Genomic DNA, 19,544 nt, shown 5'->3' with positions numbered 1-19,544 from the left:
AGGATTCCCCCAAAACGCAAGATGGTGCAGAAAACCTCCCATACCAGCTTGCTGAGCTCAGCTGGGCAGAGAGCACTATTACGTCCCCCTCCCTCCTTTTCCCATCCTGGGTCCGACACCCTCAAGTCCCACCCCAGCTCTTCCCTGACACCTTTCAGTCCCTTCTAGCTACATTTTTATTCAGCACATGTTGGTGCCTCTGGGCAGTCCCAGAGGAAATGATGGTGGCAGTGCTGGGACTCCCCAGTCTTTAGATGCTCATTACTTGTGGCTTGCTGATGTGAAGTTTTAGTCAAATGCAATTTGTGTGTGTGTATGTGTGTGTGGGGTGGAGAAATACAGAATATGTGGGACGCCTCTAGTACCAGCACTGTTTCTGCTAATGTATTGCCCCCGCCAGATCAGCTGATGCTTCATAAACCACAACTCCCCCCCCCCCATTGAAGAAGCGTGGTCGATGAGACCATTTGACGCGCACCAGTGCAAAGGGAGGGGAAGGGGCGTCTTTGCAGACAAAGCCGCGAGTGAGCAAGTAAGAGGGGTGAGTTTGTGGTGGGGAGGGAAAGAAGGGGGGGGGCTGCATCTTCCCATGCGTTCCTCCTTCCGCCAGGGGAGGGGAGGGGAGGGGAGCGAAGGAGGGATACAGCAGGAAAAGGGAGGGGTGTGATCTGTGCGTAGGGGGCACCAAGCTAGCCACTTGCCTACCCCACCCCCTTCTGCCAAGTGGACACAGCCAGGAGCCCAGGTAGGACGCCGGGAGACCTTGCCTTAGTCCATCTTTCCCCACATTTCTTAGGGTCTGACTAAAGGGATAACGGTGCTGCGGCAAGCGGGCGGGGTGGACCGAGGGGAACGAAGTGAGCAGGCAGGGATGGGTGTGAACGCGAAAAGGGGAGCGTGGCCGCAGTGGGCTCTCCGATAGTGATGGGGCTGGAGGCGGGGGGGCGCTGGAAGGCATCAGCGGGTTCGTGGGGGCATCTGGCAGTGGAGATGTGCCTGGGTGTGAACCTAGGGCGGAGGCAGTAGGGGATGGAGTAGGAGAGATATGTGGGGCGCGCGCCTTGAATCCCATCCACAACTGAGTTAGGAAGATAGGAAGCTGCCGAGTTAGACCCTTGGTCCATCTAGCTCAGTATTGTCTACACAGACCGGCAGCGGCTTCTTCTAGGCTACAGGCGAGTCTCTCTCAGCCCTATATTGGAGACTGCCAGGGAGGGAACCTGGGACCTTCTGCATGCAAGCGTGCAGATGTTCTTCGCAGAGCGGCCTCGTCCCCTGAGGGGGATATCTTACAGTGCTCACACATGTGGTCTCCCATTCAAATGTAAACCAGGGTGGTCCCTGCTTAGCAAAGGGAACAATTCATGCTTACTACCACAAGATTAACTCTCTCTATTGGCGTGAGGGTGTGAAAGAAAGGAGGGAAACAGATTAAAGGGGGTGGAAGTGGGTCGTGTGAAGAGGAAAGAGGTGAAGAAGGAATGTGGGGGGAGAAGGTGCGGGACTCGGGATGGGGGTCTCAGGTGGTTGCTGGGAGTTGACATCCCAGAGTCTGTGGAGGGGAGGGGAAATTGATTGAGTCGTGGAGGGGCTTATTAAGGAGTGGGAGGTCTGGAGGCTTGCGGGAGAGTGAAGCCAAGGGAGCATGTGCCGAAGAAGGATCTGGAGGTGGTTGGGGCTTGGGGGAGATGGAGAAGCCCAGGGTGGGAGAGGGATGTTCAGGAATGGGTGTGCTTGAGGGAGGAGGAGGAGGAGGAGGGTGTGCTTGGGAAGTTGATCAGAAATGGGGCAGGGATCGGGAAAGGAGCGGGCGGTGGTCATTGGCTAACCGAGGAGGGGGAAAGAGGAAGTCGGGGGACTGGGGGGGGCAGAGGGAATGGGATGAGGGAGCAACGGGTGGCAAAGGAGCCTTGATGGGAAAGCAGACTGGCAACGGCTGTCCGTGAGCAGCAGAGAGGTGAAGGGGCAGGTGCTGCCCCCACAAGTTGCTAGCCCCTCCACTGCACCCTGCGAGCTGAACCCCTGGGGTCACTGGAAGGAAAGGCACTTTTCACAGACTCCAGAGTGCCTTCTGTCATTATTCTTCGTGGTCTCTGGGCAGACACACCTGAGTTCTGCCATCTCACATCTGTCAATATATATAAAGAGCTATTCCCTATGGGCTCTATTCAGTCTATGTGCAGGATGTGACCCTTTGTGTGAAACATGTCCTTATTTTATTTCAGAACTCTAACATGTGGGATTGTTTGCCCCTCCCCTCAATGCACTTTGCCTTTTCTGTGTGCCCGCCCCACCGCCCCTCATTTTGGGGTGCTGTCACTGTGACTGGCTGGGTGAAGAAGATTGGCGGGTGGGGGGAGGGGGGCGGGCGGCAGAAGGCTTAAGTGAGGCAGAGAAGGTGGCTGTGGCCAGATACGGAGGGAAAGGTGTGTTGAGGGGTCAGGACAGATAAATGGATATCACCAGGAGGGGGTGTGGAGGGAAAGAAGTCAAAACTGGAGAGGAATGAGGGTTAGGGAAGGGCTGCTAGGAGCTGTCCATGGTACAAGAGAAGCTGGTGGTTTGTGGTCTTTGGAAAGGAGGGAAGCAGGTGAGAGAGACAGAAAGGTATCTCCCTAGCATGGGTGAAGGGGTCATAGGGAAGGAGGTGACCAAGTGAGGAGAGAGAGATTGGTGGAAGTGAGTTTGTATGGGGGTTGGGATGGATGGAAGAAGGGACCACACTGAAGAGGTCTGGTGGTGGTGGTGGAGGAGGAGGAGGAGGACATTATTAATAGGAAGCAGCTCTGGTTGCAGGAGAGGGGGAGAAGGAAAACTGTCAGGCATGGGGGTGAAAGCAGCCAGAAGAAGGAGAGGTGGCTGTGTGTGTGGAAGCATGGAAGGATACCAGTGTGGGAGGGGAGTCTGAAAAAATTGATTAGCCAACTGGGCAGGGTTTTCAACATGAAGAGGTTGAGCTACTGGTGGGGCAAGTGGGGGATAGTGTGGATGTTATCCTGGGTCCTGTACCAAATGGCTTCCCTGACAAGGGGAATCCATTATGCAGCTGGATCAAGCACTACTCCCAGAACGTTTGTCCCCTCCCCTCCGTGTGTTGCAAGCTCACTCCTCCCCATCTTCTGCAGCTTACATACAACTTACCTAGCATATGAAACTTATCAAATGCCACATACAAGGATTCATATTATATTTATAAGACTTATCTATTCAAAGACCATTAACTCACCTTCACCCTCCTAAGTAGTAATTGCTTGTCTTGTGCCAGCAAGGATGCTTGTAGATGTTTCAGCAGCGAGGAGAGAGAACACTGAACGGCCACTTGTTAAATAAGGGGGATCTGGAGTCAGCACCCTTTTATGGGTGGTTGTCTTTTCCTTATAAGCTGATAAACTTAGCACTGTATTTAAGATACGTGTGTGTGTGTGTGTGTGTGTGTGTGTGTGTGTGTGTGTGTGTTTGGACTATCATGTTTGTCAGGATGATATCCATTTGCTTGTGAGTTCAGCAAATGGGGAATGCAGCCCCACCATGCACACATGCACAAATCACCAGCTTGAGACAGGTTGTCAGGGCCAGTAATTACACTGAAATGGTTGCAGATGTTGGGTGAAGGGACAGAGTGTTCAGGCATAATTGGATGTGCTAAGCAAAGAGAGAGTTAAGCAAGGATTGATTGTTAGGGGTACTTTCACCATTTGGTAGGCAATCAAAATGCTTGCAAAGTACATGGAAGTGTGTCATGAGAGAGGGTTGTAAGAAACAGCGTCCAGTGTACTGGGAGGCTGTCATCATAAACTAAGTGTATATATTGGGTGTTAGGTTACAGTGAATATCAGCACTCATAAGAAATCCAAGCGCTTTCTTTCTCTGTGGATCTAAATAGCACAAAGGGATGGTCACGTCGCCACCCATGTGTCAGTCTTATTTGTGTGCCAACTGACCAGTGGGCAAATGATGGGGATGTCGGATGCACAGTGTGTCAAAAGCAATGCATGTTGCAATGGTCAGTATGTCAGTCCTATTTACGTCACACTAAGGGTGTTGCTTGTTTGTGACTTCCATGGGATTTGAAGAGTTGTGTCAGTTGGATAATAAGTTGTGGCATCCACAAGCTACACCATTGTAGCAGTCATGGTGTCTGTGTGTCAACTGTGGTCAGAAAACAAGACTATGGTGGTTATAGCTGGTATATAATGTAAACTGTTTGGCCATAAATACTTAAAAAAGCAGTCAACTCACAGAGACAAAAACCAAGCCAAAAAATTGCACAACATGGAAAGCAGGAAGAACCAACGCAGCCTCCTGCATCTTGACAGATGGTTCTCTAACCTACTTATGCCTACACAGAAGAACTCCAAACCCTCCCACAGTGGTTATTGCTCTCCTCAATGCAGAACTGTGCTTGCACAGTTATCATTCATTTCAATGCAGTTTGGGCAGGAGACTTTCCCACTGGACAGGAGCAATTTCATTTCAGGTAAACAAAGGGGGACCCCAAAGACGATGAGCGGGAGAGCATTTTTTTCTGACTGCCTCAGGCCAGGCAGTGATGGGGAGTCTGGTTGGCTCTGAAAGGTTGCATCCCTCCCAGAATAGCTTCACTTGTTCCTGCTTATTGAGTTGGAAGTTGAGGGAAAGGAAGGAAGCATTTTTAAAAATAACAATAATACCATCGGCAGGCTTTTAAAATGTGTAACTGAAACTCAAACGTTCATCTGCTGTTTTGATTTGGCAATTAATTTGCTCTGATTTGTGACCCTATGCTTCTGTTCTGGTCAGATGTGGCAGGTAACAGCAGGGAAATATTTCAGCAGGGCAGCTGTTACCCCATCCCTGTGGGCGGAGTCATCCCTGACAGTGGATGGTGCTCTTATGAGGGCACCACCCAGCCAAATTCCTGCCTGCAATCCTGTGCACATTTACCTGAGAGTATATCCAAGTGAAAGTGAAATACAATGTCCTATATAGGGACATAGGATGCTGCCTTGTGCCATGTCGGACCATTGTCCCCACTCGCTCAGTATGGTCTACTCTCCAGGGCTTCAGGCAGGAATTTTTTTCATCTCTCTCTGGAGATGGCAGAGATTGAACCTGGGACCTTCTGCATGCAAGCAGATGCTCTATCACTGAACTACGGCCCCATCTCCGAAATCATAGTTAGGATTGGGTTGTTTTGTCCCAATTATTCCCATGGGGGGAATTAGCATGGGTTTAACTCCCGCTCTAGATCATTGGATGCCCTGTGCGGAGCCTCAGTCAGTCCTTCCTTACAGTCTTCTCATCATGGTATCACCTCCCTCTGACTTACGTCTCTCTCTTTCTGGAGAGCCATACCTCCCTCACCTGCTCGTTCTTTCTAAGAACTGCGTTGCTTTTGCATGCACTTCTCTGCTCTAGTCTGCTCTCAGCTTTCCAACAGATCGTCCAGTCCTGAAAAGGCAGGGATTGTATCAACATTGAAGATGGATGATCCATTAACATTGTTTATAGGGCGTGGGGGTAAAGTGAAGAAGGATGCAGAAGATAATGTTAATTATCAGTCTGAATTTTCTTAAATGTGGCTCTGGTGAAAAGGGCTTGAAGGTGGAGACAGCGGACTAGTGGCAAATGGACCAAAGTCAAACAGGGGGTCTGGAAGAATAATGATGCCAACAAAGTTTTTCTTGATCTTCTTTAGAATCAGTTAGGTTCAAGTTACTCAGTTTTGCTCCACAACACCCCAAGGAGAAACCTCCAGTTTCCCCTAAAGTTGGATTTTGCATGAACGGGCTCTGCATTTGCTGAGAGTCTGCTTCAGTTTTGTCCATCCCACAGTGCTAGTATCTGCTGACATCCAATCACTGATGGTTTTGTAACGTGATCCCATTACTGCAGTCTCTCTCCTTGGATCAGGTGCAAACTCTTCCTAACATTATCACTCCCAGGCAATCTGAAGCAGGACCTTTGTTTGCAATAGATATTTTAGAGCAGAGTGTCTCTGTCGGCTGACAGGCTGACATTGTCGCATCTGACTTGCTGGGCATATACAGTTACACCATCACAAGTTCATCTGGGACTTTGTAAGTCCCAATAATGTTTCACAGTTAACACTCTGTATATCAGTGTTCTAGGTGGTAAGACCCAGGGGCCAGAGGCAGCCCTCATCAACCCTAAGAGCAGCTCCCTGACTAATTGTTTATTGGGCCTGTGTGAAGCTTTGGCCAAAGCAGCTGAATCTTCTGCATAGTCCCCACAGCACCATGTGGAGATGACCATTCTTGCTATGCGGTGCTACACTTTGCCCAGTGCTAGGGGCACTCCTTGCAGCAAAACTGAGCCTTCTTAATCCCCTGCACCATCTTGGAAGGTGAAATGCAGCCCTTCCCAGTGCTTTCCTCCTACAGAGAGGACTCTGCCCCTCTTAAAGGGCCCTCCCAGCACTGAGAAAAGCACAGTGCTGTGTGGAGGTCAGCACAGTGGGAAATAGCTCTCACACTGAAGTTCTTTAGCCAGAGTGGCCCCTGCTTGAAAAATTGTGAAGATCACTGCTGAATAGGATGAGAATCTGCTTTAGCACAACTAGTGGTACCACATTGCCTTCCAGGGCAGAATCCAGCCAAGGTCCATTGCTCAGACAGGCCACAGGATGGCCACTAGGAATAGCATGCCAACAAGCTGCAAACGTGTAACATACAGGTATATTTGCCAAGGAACCATGATCAGTTGCAGCTCTATGTCAAGTGCATACTCAGGACCAAATCTGCAACATGTATGAAGTGGCATGTAGAATTCAGCTGCCAGTTTCATGCCTGAGATTTTCAGTTTCAGTTTGAATTTTGCTCCACTCACACCTTCTAATGGGTATATCAACAGCTGCATCTAATGAGAGGCTACCTTTAGTTTTGTGTATGTCCCTGACAATCTGTATATGAACTGGCAAGGAGCACGGGCAATTCTAGAACCAGTGTGGGGGAGCAAAGTGGTGGCAAAGAATGTTATTAGTTTATTTACCTTATTAATGAAGCTGACTATGCCTGCTGTTGTGACAAGAAGCAAATCTGTCTACAACCTGCTTCAGATCAAGATACTTGACAACCTTTTCTCAGTACCCACGAGAGCCAAGTCCCTTAACCCATTTGTCATACAGTTCAGAAAATGAGTCAGATTCTTAGAAAATGCTTTGTTTTTGGATGAGGCTAAACCTTCCAGCATAGTTTCCTCTTCCTGTCCAAGACCATGTGGGGCTGGGGTGGGGATTGAGGTTAGTACGAGGCTAGCTGAAATCTGCAGGGGAGATGATCCTGCATTCGTTGAGCCAGCGTGGTGTAGTGGTTAGAGTGCTGGACTAGGACCGGGGAGACCCGAGTTCAAATCCCCATTCAGCCATGAGACTAGCTGGGTGACTCTGGGCCAGTCACTTCTCTCTCAGCCTAACCTACTTCACAGGGTTGTTGTGAAAGAGAAACTCAAGTATGTAGTACACCGCTCTGGGTTCCATGGAGGAAGAGCAGGATATAAATGTAATAATGGTGTAATAATGGTGACTCCCTGGTGGCGCAGTGGTAAAACTGCCGCCCTGTAACCAGAAGGTTACAAGTTCGATCCTGACCAGGGGCTCAAGGTTGACTCAGCCTTCCATCCTTCCGAGGCTGGTAAAATGAGTACCCAGAATGTTGGGGGCAATATGCTAAATCATTGTAAACCGCTTAGAGAGCTCCAGCTATAAAGCGGTATATAAATGTAAGTGCTATTGCTATTGCTATTGCTATAATAATAATAATAATAATTCTCCCCCTTCACACATGGTCTCACTCAGCCCAGTTCCTGTCCAGGAAGGTAACTAAGGGGTTGGCCTGGTTCATGGGAGGCTAGAGGAGTCTCCCTACCTACCTTGTAAACCAACCAGAGATGCAAGTTTTGGGCGGTATAGAATTTTTAAAAATAAAAATAATAAATAAACACCTGGCTGCATTAGCTTCTATTGCTTGTTATGGGGTAGAGGAATAAATGAATGAGACCTCTTTAAACAACGGAGGCCTTTTAAAATAATCAATTCAAGCTATAGGTCCATAATATACTATGATTGTATTGTCTAACACATTGCTGTAAAATTCCAGTCTGGTAGATAGGGGAGTGGGAAATGTTTTATTGGGGAGCACCCACTACCCCTTAGGAACATAGGAAGCTGTCAGATATACTAGATATACTAAGCAGGGTGGATTTGATTTAAATCAAACTCAGTTTGATTTAAATCAAATCCACCCTGATACTAAGTCAGACCATTGGTCTCAGTATTGTCTTCACAGACTGGCAGCAGCTTCTCCAAGGTTGCAGGCAGGAATCTCTCTCAGCCCTATCTTGGATGCCTATCTTTGGCATTGTACTGTATGCTTTGGTAGTTTGTTGGTTCAATTAAAAAATCTTGTCCTATTAAAACAAAAAAATCTTGTCCTATCTTGGAGATGCTGCCAGGGAGGGAACTTGGAACCTAGATGCTCTTTCCAGAGCGGCTCCATCCCCTCAGGAGAATATCTTACAGTGCTCACACTTCTAGTCTCCCATTCATATGCAACTAGGGCAGACTCTGCTTAGCTAAGGGGACAAGGCATACTTGCTACCACAAGACTACCCCTTGGAGTCATCAAAGGTTTTGTGTGCCTCCTGAGGTCAGCTCCTAGATGGCAATCCCTGGTTCTGCAGCTGGAGAAAGTTGCAAACATATTGTCTCTTGGAAGTTGATATTGGGGGCACTGTCAGGGAGGACAGGGGGGGATTCCTCTCATGCATCTGCAGCTCTTTACCACACGTGGGGTTATTGTTAAAAAGATTACATGGATTTATAGTACTAGGTGTGCATGCTGTGCATACATGCAAAAGACACAAACTCCTTGGTTATCAACTTTTTTTTTTTAAAGGAGGGCGGGTGGGTGATTTTTTATCTTATGTGGATAAAGTTGTTAAAGTTATTGTGAATTTTTTTAAAAAAATAAAATAATCACAACAGGCATTCTTAAAATGCACTTCTTGAAAGTGTGCTGTTTAACTGAATGTACTGAAGAACAAATCTTTGGACCTAACTGAAGTACCCCACTCTCTGAGACCACTGCTGACAGTCAAAACGGAACCCCCCTGATCTGTGTTCTTTCTAATTTTCCCCCTCTGTGTGCGGAATGAATTTTCTTCTGGGTGGCAGTATCAAGGCAGTGTGTGCGCACCATGCGCATTCAGAGTGGGGCCTGCCTGATTCAACCTCAGTGAGATCTAAAATTAACTGACCAGTCATTTAAAAAATCACTTGTGAGCGCAGGCACGTGTGCATCCTTTAAAGGGAACACTGCCCCTGCATGACTGGCTTTAAAAGACCATTGGCAAGGCTTACAGCTTTTGCTTAAGTGTCCCGCAGAGACAAATGTCAATGGCTACTTCTGAAAATATTAACTTTTCGAAAATTGAAACTGAATTTTGAAATGTTGCCCTGTTACTAACCACTGACAAATTTAATGCTGGTGCTTGTGTTCTCAGCAGCTGGCATACTGCACAAAAGTCCATCTGTGTTCTAAAAATGTATGTGCGCAATTGCATAAGAGTGCTCTTGTGAATATGTGTGACATTTCACAAAAGGACTTATGCGATGGACAGCCTTTGGAGATAATGGCAATCTATTGTGCAATTTTGCACATTTGTGCAAAAGCACCCCTGTAATTGTGCACAAGCTTCGTTAAAACACAGATGGAATTTTGTGCAGTGTGTCGTCGGTTGGTCAATCTTGGAAATCACAATGGGGCAAAAAAGTGTGTTGTGTGTGTCTGTGGGTGTGTGCATGTACACTTGTGTGTGCACATGTTCTCTTCAGGGATGTTAGACCCAAGCTGTTCTGCCATGCACTGAAGTGGTGTATGCTCAGGATGATGTGTGTTTGCCAGTGGGGTGGGAATATCCAGTGGTTTAATTTGAAGTGGGGGTAGGGATTGGGGAACCTAGACTGGTGACAGTAGCGATTTATGGATGAGAGAATGGAGTCCTCCCTGCCCCGGTCTCCAGTTAAGGGTTACTTGTTTAGGAAAGGTGTTGGGGACTCAAGACTATTAAGAAAAAAATCTCTTCCTAAATCCCAGGCATGTGGATGTGGGGCTTCTGTGGCTACTTAATGGTGAGGGAAAGGTAATCTGTGCATCCTCAGAGGTATTATGCCCCTTATTGCATCTTATTTTTATGAGCTCGGCCCTGGCATTCAAAAGAAAGTTCCAAAATCAAATCCAGAATCAGGAAGGGGGAAATGGTGATTCTCCATGTCAAATCCCACCCCCCTTTAATTCTCCTCTAATCCAGATACCTGTCCACCATGTCGGATGATGCTGAGAAGAATGAGGCTCCCCCAGAACAAGAGCAGCAAGGGAAGGAGAAGGAGGAGGTGCAGCAGCAGCAGCAGCAGCAGGAGGAGCAGCAGCAGGAACAGGAGCAGAAGCAGGAGCAGGAGCAGGAGCAGGAAAAACCTCAGGAGCTGCCACCATCTCAGTCGCCCCCTCAGAGCCCCCCCGCACCAGAGGCCCCCGCGTCACCCATGATGGTGACAGTGACAATCGAGGAGGAGACCATGGGGGGCCCACTGGAGAATGGGGATCCCGTGGGGCTGAGGGCTGGCTCAGCTGAGCAGCTGGGGAGCACCCCAGACCCACCCACTAGTCCCCCAGCTCGCTCCAAATCTGCATCATTGAATGACCTGAAGCCCCAGAATAGCATCAATGGTGGCCCCAGGGCTGCAGCGAGGAGCAGCTTGTCTGGGTCTCAGGTTCACCTAGCGGGAGCTGCAGGATCCCCCCGGGCCAGCCTGAGCCGGAAGCCTTCTGCAGCAGGGTCAGCAGCTGCTGAGGCTGGGGAGAAACCTAGAGACTACATATTCATTGCTGCCCTTTCCTGCTTCTGCCCAATCTGGCCCATCAACATTGTTGCCTTCGTGTATTCTGTCATGGTGAGCATAAGGCGGGGGGGGGGGGTTTGGCTGGGAGGGATCCTGGGAACAATGAGAGCCCTCCGCCGCCCGAGCGGGAGAGCAACTTACTGCTTCGGCACCCACTCACCTGCAAGGACATGCCCACAGCGGTGCTTCTTGTTGCTTTTATTTTGTCTGCCTCTTGTCTTTGCTCAATCTCCATTGTATGTTTTTTTGCACATCTGCATCCTACAAGAGCAAATAGCAGGCAGGAAATCGTGGCTGCCACCCTGACTGACTAAGCGCTTGCAAAGTTGACTGAGAGCCAGGTTGCGTACTTGCACAAAAACCCCGGGATTGCAGAATTGCCCTCTTCACTAGAGCACTCTTGCAATAGGAACTTGGTGCACTGTTTGCACAAAGTTCCCTTTAGAACAGAGGAGGTGATGCACTTGTTGCGCAAGCATGCTTCTGGTAGTGCAACACTAATCTTGAATACAAGCTCCAAACTTAGCACAAGTCCTTAGTGCAGCAGCTTTCCATTAGCACATCCTCCCACAAGTGCTTCGTTAGTCAGGATGTCAGCCAATGGGTTTACTTACGGATAGGTTGCCCAGCCTGGTACTTCAGACCTTTGACTGGGGCACCCCTTCACAGGTAGATCTGTCCCCATGAAATGGCAGGTTGGGACACCTACTCACAAGTCGACCTACTTACAGGTTTTATTCATGCCACGTCATTTTGCGAAACCCGTTAAAAGTGTCTTGGGCAGCTTTTGAAAACCCACTGGAAAAATGGAGCTCGCATTTTGTGTGTTCATTACCAGCCATTTTATTTTGTACATCCTGCTTGTCCTTTCGAAAGCTGAGAGTGGCTGACGTGGACCTTGTAGTAGTCTTCCATCCAAGTACTGACTGGAGCCACAGCTTTTTATTGTTATGATTGCTATCAAATTAGGGGTTCCTAGGCCCCATGAAACTGCCTTATACCACATGAGAACATTGGTTAATCCAGACCCGTACTGCCTTCTCTGAATGACAGTAGCTCTCAGGAGTCTTTCTGAGCCCTACAACCTTAGATTGAAGATGCTGGGCACTGAACCTTGGACTCTTCTGAATGCCAAGCACACATTCCAAAACAGAGCTACGGCCTCCTCCATGGGTACATAAATTGGACATGGGAATGGGGTGTAGTTCAGTGGAAGAGCTCTGCAGGCAGGAAGTCCTGGGTTCAATCCCTGGCAGCATCTCTAGGTAAGGCTGGGAAAGACTCCTGCCTGAAAACCTGGAAAGTTGCTGCTGGTCAGTGTAGACCAGGGTGGCACAACGTTGGCCCTCCAGCTGATGTTGGACTACAATTTCCATCAGTCACAGTGGCCAATAGAGATGATGGGAGTTGCAGTTCAATGTCATCTTGTTGTGAGCCCTTTGGGGACAGGGAGTCATCTTATTTATTTGTTATTTCTCTGTGTAAACCGCCCTGAGCCATTTTTGGAAGGGCGGTATAGAAATTGATTGAATGAATGAATGAATGAAAATCAAAGTTGTGCTGCCCTGGTGTAAACAATACTGATACTGCCTTGGTATAAGGCAGCTTCCTATGTTCTGGTGACATTTATTTCCCTATGTATTTTCCCTGTTTGTCCTAAAAAGGATACTGGGATAGTCCCCTTATGCACTGACCCCTTTTCTTTTTACTTCGTCGTCTCGTCAGTCCCGCATCAGCTTCCAGCAAGGAGACGTCGATGGGGCACGGCGCCTGGCCCGGGTCGCAAAACTGCTGAGCATCGTCGCACTGGTCGGAGGGGTGCTCATAATTGTGGCCGCTTTCGGCATCAACTTTGGAGGTGAGTATCTGGGAAATCAAAGAGGGTATGGGACTCCCAACATTTTCTTTCATCTTGAATACCTCATCCTTTGTCTCCCAACCCACACACCCCAATGCCAAATCTTCTATTTCAGCACGAAGAAATCAGAAGAATGAACCCTTAGACATTGACTTTAATTAAAACAAACAAACAAAAACACCTGTAATCTAGCCCTCTGCAGTCAGAGAAGGGTTTCCCAGGAAGTGCAAGGCATGATGGGATGCTATGATCCTAGAAGTGAAACTAATTATGGTAGCTGCTTCACTCGGAGGAATGCTGCCACTCGGAGTGGCAGGAAATGCCACTGCTTATTCACAAATGCTCCATCTGACAGCATATGTAGACTGAAAAGTGACCAATTTAACACTGTGGAGGAGCCAGGATGACCAAAAACATAGCTGAATGAAAAACTGAAACACAGCTTGTATCTGTCTTGGCAGTAGTCAGTCACAGAAGTAGGCCTAAAGGGGTTATCTTTAGTTGAGCAGTCCCTTTTTCTATCCCTATGATAGAAAAGGAATCCTCACAGCTGCTTCAAAATGGCTACTCTTGGTTCAGCCCCTCTTCTTCAGAGAGGCATGGGGGCACAGCTGAACACTGTAAGGCATGGGTGGCTGTCAGACAAGAATAGAACGATAGCGTACGCATGAAAAGGATGAGTATTGTAAAACCACCTAGAAACTAAAGCCACCTCTCCACTTTTGGCACTTCAAAAGTATTTTGGGAGTTCAGGCAAGAAAGCCAGGATTGACATCAAATGAGTGAAGTAAATGCCATTCCTTCTCTTCTCTGAAGAAAACAAATGGTCTTTTCCTCATAAGGAATTTTTCAAATGCTTTCATTTTCTTCCTAACCCTCTAGGAAAAGGGGCAGCCTCTTGAAAAAGTCAAGCTCCCACCTTAAAAAACAAACCAACCAAAACTAAATGTTTGAATTTTCATGTCAGGTCTCCTCTCAGAGAGGCAACACATTTCTTCTCCCACCGTAGTTGGCACTTTTAATCCAAATATTATACATTGCACAGAAGAGGCAAAGTGGGCTTGCTGTGCCCCACATATTAGATTTCTGAAACAGAAATGGGGGGGGCAGTGGGGGGCAAGCCACTTTTCCGGGGGACACTTGCCACCCCTCTGGAGCCGCCCTTGCTTCTTGTAAGGATATCTTGGCCTACAACCACCAACCTTAACTGTGTGTAGGAAGCCATTTTCATAACCAACCATTTATCTTCAGAATCCTTTCCCACCACAAATGCTAGGCTGAGGTAGCCAACAAGGGGTAGAGAGGTCAGACCTTCCTGACTTCACCTCATCAGCTTTCACATTGCTTTCCCTAATGACCTGGTCCCACATGCTCCAGATTCCAGAGGAGGCCAGGTGTGGGGAGGTTGAATCGGGGGCATGTGTGAAATGTTCCTCCTCCTGTTTCTCTTCAGGTAGTAAACTTGTCCTTCTTCTGTTCTCCCTCCCTGTGTTTTTATTTCCCTCCCCCAACTCCCTTCCCCTTGTCCCCATGACCCTAAATCTCTTTCCTTCCCCAGTGTTCCAGTGAAGGTGGTCCTTGGCTGCCACCTTATCCCTAGCACCGAAATTTCCATCTTTGGAGCTGGGAGCCAGCATGACAACAGTACATCCATCCATTCCATGTTCCCATCCATCCCTGACCCATGCAAAACGAGAGCACAAGATGGAAACAAGAGAGAGAGAGAGAGAGAGAGAGAGAGAGAGAGAGAGAGTGTAACTAAGAGCAGACAGAAGAGGGATACAAGAGAGTGAAATTGAGAGAAGACTGACATTTTGTGACACTCAGACATGTCCCATACTTCTCAGGCTCTTAGATACCCAACAAGACAAAACAGAAAAAGATGATAAGAACAAGAAAAAGTGGATATTTCCATTTTTTCTTTTTCTGCATCTTCTCTCTCTCTCTCTCTCTCTCTTTCTCCTTCCATCCATTCAGTCATCTGTTCAACCATCTTCCATCCACTGCCAAATTTCGACAGCAAATAAAACTCTTTCAATATTCCATGTTTACAAGAAGCTGCCGGAGAAGAGCTCTTTTCCTCATCCCCTGAGCAGGAGGTGGGGATCATGTTTACATGTTTGCTGGAAACAATGAACAGAACCAGCACAGGAAAAGAGGAAACACTTCTTGGATCACCTGCTCCCGTCCGTTGTGTTTACAAAGACAAACAAGGATGAGGGGGCGGGGGACCAGTGCCCTTGATTGGTTTAAAAGCTGATTTTGGTGGCTGGGAGATGTAGCAAGTTGCTACGCCTCAGGAGATGTGCTAACAAAGATGGACCAGCATAAATTTGGCTGCATACATACTAAGGTGTGTGCGGCCAGATCCATCACCCAGCCAGTCAATGGAAAAGAGAATGACAAAGGAATTTGTTATTGGCTGGAAGGAAGGAATAGAACCAGCGTCAAGGAACTACAGCTTGGAGCAAAAGAAATGTAACAAAGGGACTAGTGGAAACTGGAGCGTGACAGTGAGAATGTGAAAGAGGCAACGGAAGAGAAAGAATAACTCAAGAGCTCTGTGGAGAAGGGAAGATACTGACAGAATGGTAGAGAGTTTTATCAGAACGGTTAAGGTAATCTCGAGATGAAAGAAGGGGAGGGGGAAAATACAGGCCACGGAATCAAAAGAGCCACTAGAGGAAATGAAATGCTGGTCCTATGAATGCACAGGAGAACTGATGCTGCTACACTTTATACAAGAAGAAAGGCATGAATGAAGCTGACATTTTTATTTTATTCGATTTATATACCACCCTTCCTAAAGTGGCTCAAGTGCTAGACACAATAGAGAATAAGAGTGTTAGTAGGCATCCCATTCAGAATCAGAAAGCATAAAAAGGGACATGGTCTAAAACTGTCCCCCCACCCCATTGGACTATTTTAGTGATGAAGTGAGTCACAAGCTTTTAGTTTGCACAGAATTATTCTTTAAGCAGAGAAAAAGGAAGCTGAACTGGATATAGATACAAGCAGGAAACACCTACAAGTTCACATATGGCTACTGATATTGCTGAACCTCAGATGAATGCTGTTCAGAGAAACTGAAAGCTCAGGCAGGGGTGGGAGGCGGCTGGGATGCTGGAACAGAAAACATTCAGGGCAGCTACAGGGCGAACTTGGGATAGCGGAGGTTGTTAAGATGGGTATCTGTTTATATCTGTTTAGCTTTTCATTGTGTTCAGCCAGTAGGGTTCTGAACTGGGAACCCGTTCACCAGTTTTAAGCACATGTCCATCTTTGGAAGGCAGAAAAGGGGCCAGGCTGGAAAGGTGTGTATTACCAAATAGACTCGAAATGTGAAGGACAGAATATAGGCAGAGGAACAACTGTATGGAAGCTTACTAATCAGAATATCAGCAAGACAGCAAGGAAAGGGTGTGCAAAAGGACATACAAAACTAGAAATAAAGCCTCAAAGATGTGGTGGGTGGGAGAGAGAGAGAGAGACAGACAGACAGACAGACGAGACTTTTATCCATTTGGTCTGGTCAAGGAGCTAAAGAGAGATGTGCGCATACAGTCTTTCTGTACAAAAGAAAGGTCTGACCCAGGAACAGCTATGTTAAATATACCACTACATGGAACAATGGAATGGGAAAGTGCTGGACAGAGGAAGGAGTGTGCCTTACACGCACAGAGTTAAAGAACGCAACCCCCACCACACACACACACACACACACACACACACACACTTACTTTTTTAGCAGCCAAAATCTGAAAAGGAACATTTGGTACCAGCTGGAACAAATGAGTGAAGAATCCACCAAATGAGAAGTTTAATGGCTACCAAGTGCTCTTCAGAATGACAGATGGAAGGGTGCATTGGTTAATTAAAGCCACGGAAGAATGGGCATTGTCTAAAATGAAATGGATAAGGCAAACTTGGGATAAGCACATACAAGAGGAAAACAGCTTCTGGAGGAAAGAAAGGGAGGGAAGCAGCAAAAGGAAGAGAACTTTTCTAAGTGGAGCAATGAAATGGGGAAGATCACTGGAAAAGAAGTATATACCGATGGCAGGAATAAGTTGAAAGAGAAGTTATGGGTGGAAAAATACTTGAGAGAGCATACACTCCATACCAAACAACAAAAATATTAAAAAGGGCCTGATGGACAACCGTGTATGCTACTGGACAAAAAAATTGGGGTGAGGGGGGTGGGAAGGGCACCAGCAAAGAATTGTGTATGTCAAACACGAATTTACACCCGGCACAATGTGACTTTTTTTTTTCCCCCTCAGACTGTTACACAATAGGGGGGAGGGGGGGAACAGGGTGGGAATACGGGGGTTGAGTGGATGTCCTCCCCCTTTAAAATCTATGCTTGGGGGAGGCGCAGGGCTTTATTTAGGGTGAGGGAGGACATATTTAAACTTCCTCCCCTTTTAATCCCATCTGCACGAATTATTAACCTTCCTTCACCCATCCCTCAAAGAAAAATTGTCCTTCCTTTGATGGGTGCATGGCGTAGAAGGGAGGGCAGTTTTTCCCCCATCCTGGGGACAGTTAATCTCCAGGTGGAAGGGGATGCTGGGGGTGGGGCTGTTGTATTTTGATGTCGAAATGCAAGTATTCTATCTGCATGTTTTTATATGCTTATATTTGGGGTGGGGAGGGAAGGTTTGGGGGCATAAAGGAGAAAAGCTCTCGAAAGGGCAGGGATCAGAAACCTGAGAGGGAAGAGAGTTTGGGGTAGTATATGGTGCAAGATTCAACATGGAGGGGCCTGGTTTGGAGGATTCCAGTGAGTAGGAAATTGGAGAAAGAAAAGTCTGAAGGGGTCAGCTGGGAACTGGGGCCACCCAAACAGAAAATGGGGGGAGGGGTCAATCTGGTTGGAAATTGACAGGTAAAGGAATACTGACAGAATTAGGGGACAGAAAGTGGGATGATTTCAGAGGGATTCAGGGATACCTCAAATCTCACACCCAGACCAGGGGTTCAGTGATAAAGAATAGTCTTAGGGTTCAAAGTAGTCAACACTGAGGGAAGAATTAGGACTTCACATTGGGCTCAGCCACTGTGGCTACTAGTCCAAATCCAACCCACTATAAGGTATCCTCCAGCCCTCTTGTGGCCAATCCAGAGGAAAAAGGATTTATGGAGAGGGCGTGGCACCTGTGGCTATGGGGTTTACCAACTTGGAAGAAGGGCCTGGCCCAACCTTCCTGCACTCCCTACTCAAAGCAATCCTCTAAGAGACCTAATGGCTGAGTTAATATCAAATTAGTCTTCAGAATATAATTTAGAAGGAAGAGAGATGGGTGGTTTTGTTATTATTGTTGTCTCAAAGCTACCTTATCCCTGAATTTCCGCCCTTTCTCCTTTCTATAAAGTAATCTGTTGCTTTCTGTTTTACCTTCAGAAACTGGCTGTAAACCACCACCAGGCCTGGGGGACTAGAGAGGCTGAGACACTAAGGGGGTTGATGTAAAATATGAAAAGAGGGCTAAGGCATAATCGGATTGGAGTACAGCAGGAGAGACGGGGGGGGGATTTTATATTTACACATATCATCTATTGAATGAAAACCACATAACCTATATCTTTGACAAATGCTTGATAGATGTTTTCATATTTGGGATTAGGGGCAAAGTTTTGGATGCTGAAAAGTAAACATTTGTTTTACATTTTACATTTGTTTTACATTTTACATTTGTTTTTAAAATACACCATTTTAAGGGGTGGGCTGAGGTTTTAGCAGGGGAAAGAACAGGATGTTTATTTTTTATTTCCTTCCCCCTAAGAGATGTTGATTATTCCATTTCGGATGATGTAGTTTAGTTTCTTAGTGCTTTGTGGGACGCCGAGCACAGCTTAGGATGCAACGGTGTTGCAGAATGAATGGGAAGCACCCATGCCTTGTGCTTCCTGTCTGCCACAACACTTCCTCCCTGGAAGGAAGTAGGATGTTAAACATCTTTTCCTCTCTCGGAGATGCAGAAGCAGGACTTTTGTTGCTAGGAGAACCAATTTTAAATCATGCCATCATTTCGACATCAAAGCACAGTTCATTGTTATCTATATGGTGCTCATAAAATCAGCCAATGCTTTTGATATAGTTGCTGTCCTTATTTCTTACAGTTTACTTTCTTGCTCTTTGTTCAGGTTCACATTGTTTCTTCCTGCTAATTAAAATGAATTTATTTAAAACAGGAAAGGGCAGGGGTCTTTCTGAGCCTGGGACAAATCAAACCCTTCTGTGCTAGAATTCTGTTTCTGGAGGGTAGGGTTTGTGATACATTACAAATCCTAATACCAGTTTGTATAAAGAAGTGGTGGGTGGGGTGAAGGGATAAGGGATATGGTCAAATTATAAACTGCTGCAGACTTTTGTATGAATGCATGAATTGAGTGAATAAACTCAGATGCATGAAGCCAGTCTCTGCCCGTCTTTCCAGCTACTTGATGGCCATAGGCTACTTCCAGGCTCAGAGGCAGGATGCCTCTGAATACCAATTGCAGGGGAGAAACAGCAGGAAAGACGGCATGCTTTCATCTCTTGCCTGTGTGCTTCCCAGAGGCATCTGGTGGGCCGCTGTGAGAAACAGCACACTGTCAGAAACATAGGCCTTTGGGCCTGATCCAGCAGGGTTGCTCTTATGATTGCTCAAAGACAATAGCAAGTTCCACTGACTTAGCTAGGGCTATGTAAACATTGTACTAAAAAAATTTCAAAAATTCTACAGCAAGGAAAACCAAATTCTGCAATTTAATTATGCTCTGAATGTTACAGTTTAAGGACAA

The 19,544-nt window shown here is 47.0% G+C and overlaps 1 protein-coding gene across 3 annotated transcripts; it reads left to right on the top strand.

Annotated features, from left to right (window-relative positions):
- Window positions 1-391: 391 nt before the first annotated feature.
- PRRT2 (proline rich transmembrane protein 2) lies at window positions 392-19,174 on the top strand. 3 transcript variants are annotated; one of them, XM_053262927.1, is made up of 4 exons: window positions 392-532; window positions 10,309-10,948; window positions 12,623-12,755; window positions 14,314-19,174. In XM_053262927.1, the coding sequence occupies exons 2-4, from the start codon at window positions 10,322-10,324 to the stop codon at window positions 14,322-14,324; spliced, it is 771 nt and encodes a 256-aa protein (XP_053118902.1). In that variant the 5' UTR covers window positions 392-532; window positions 10,309-10,321; the 3' UTR covers window positions 14,325-19,174. The 3 variants fall into 3 exon arrangements, with proteins under 3 accessions (XP_053118902.1, XP_053118900.1, XP_053118901.1); XM_053262925.1 differs by having other exon boundaries at window positions 435-541; XM_053262926.1 differs by lacking the exon at window positions 392-532 and adding an exon at window positions 616-745.
- Window positions 19,175-19,544: the final 370 nt, after the last annotated feature.

This window comes from Hemicordylus capensis, chromosome 6, assembly GCF_027244095.1.
Source record: "Hemicordylus capensis ecotype Gifberg chromosome 6, rHemCap1.1.pri, whole genome shotgun sequence".
Classification (NCBI taxonomy): Eukaryota; Metazoa; Chordata; class Lepidosauria; order Squamata; family Cordylidae; genus Hemicordylus; species Hemicordylus capensis.
This window is presented reverse-complemented; position numbering and strand designations above follow the sequence as displayed.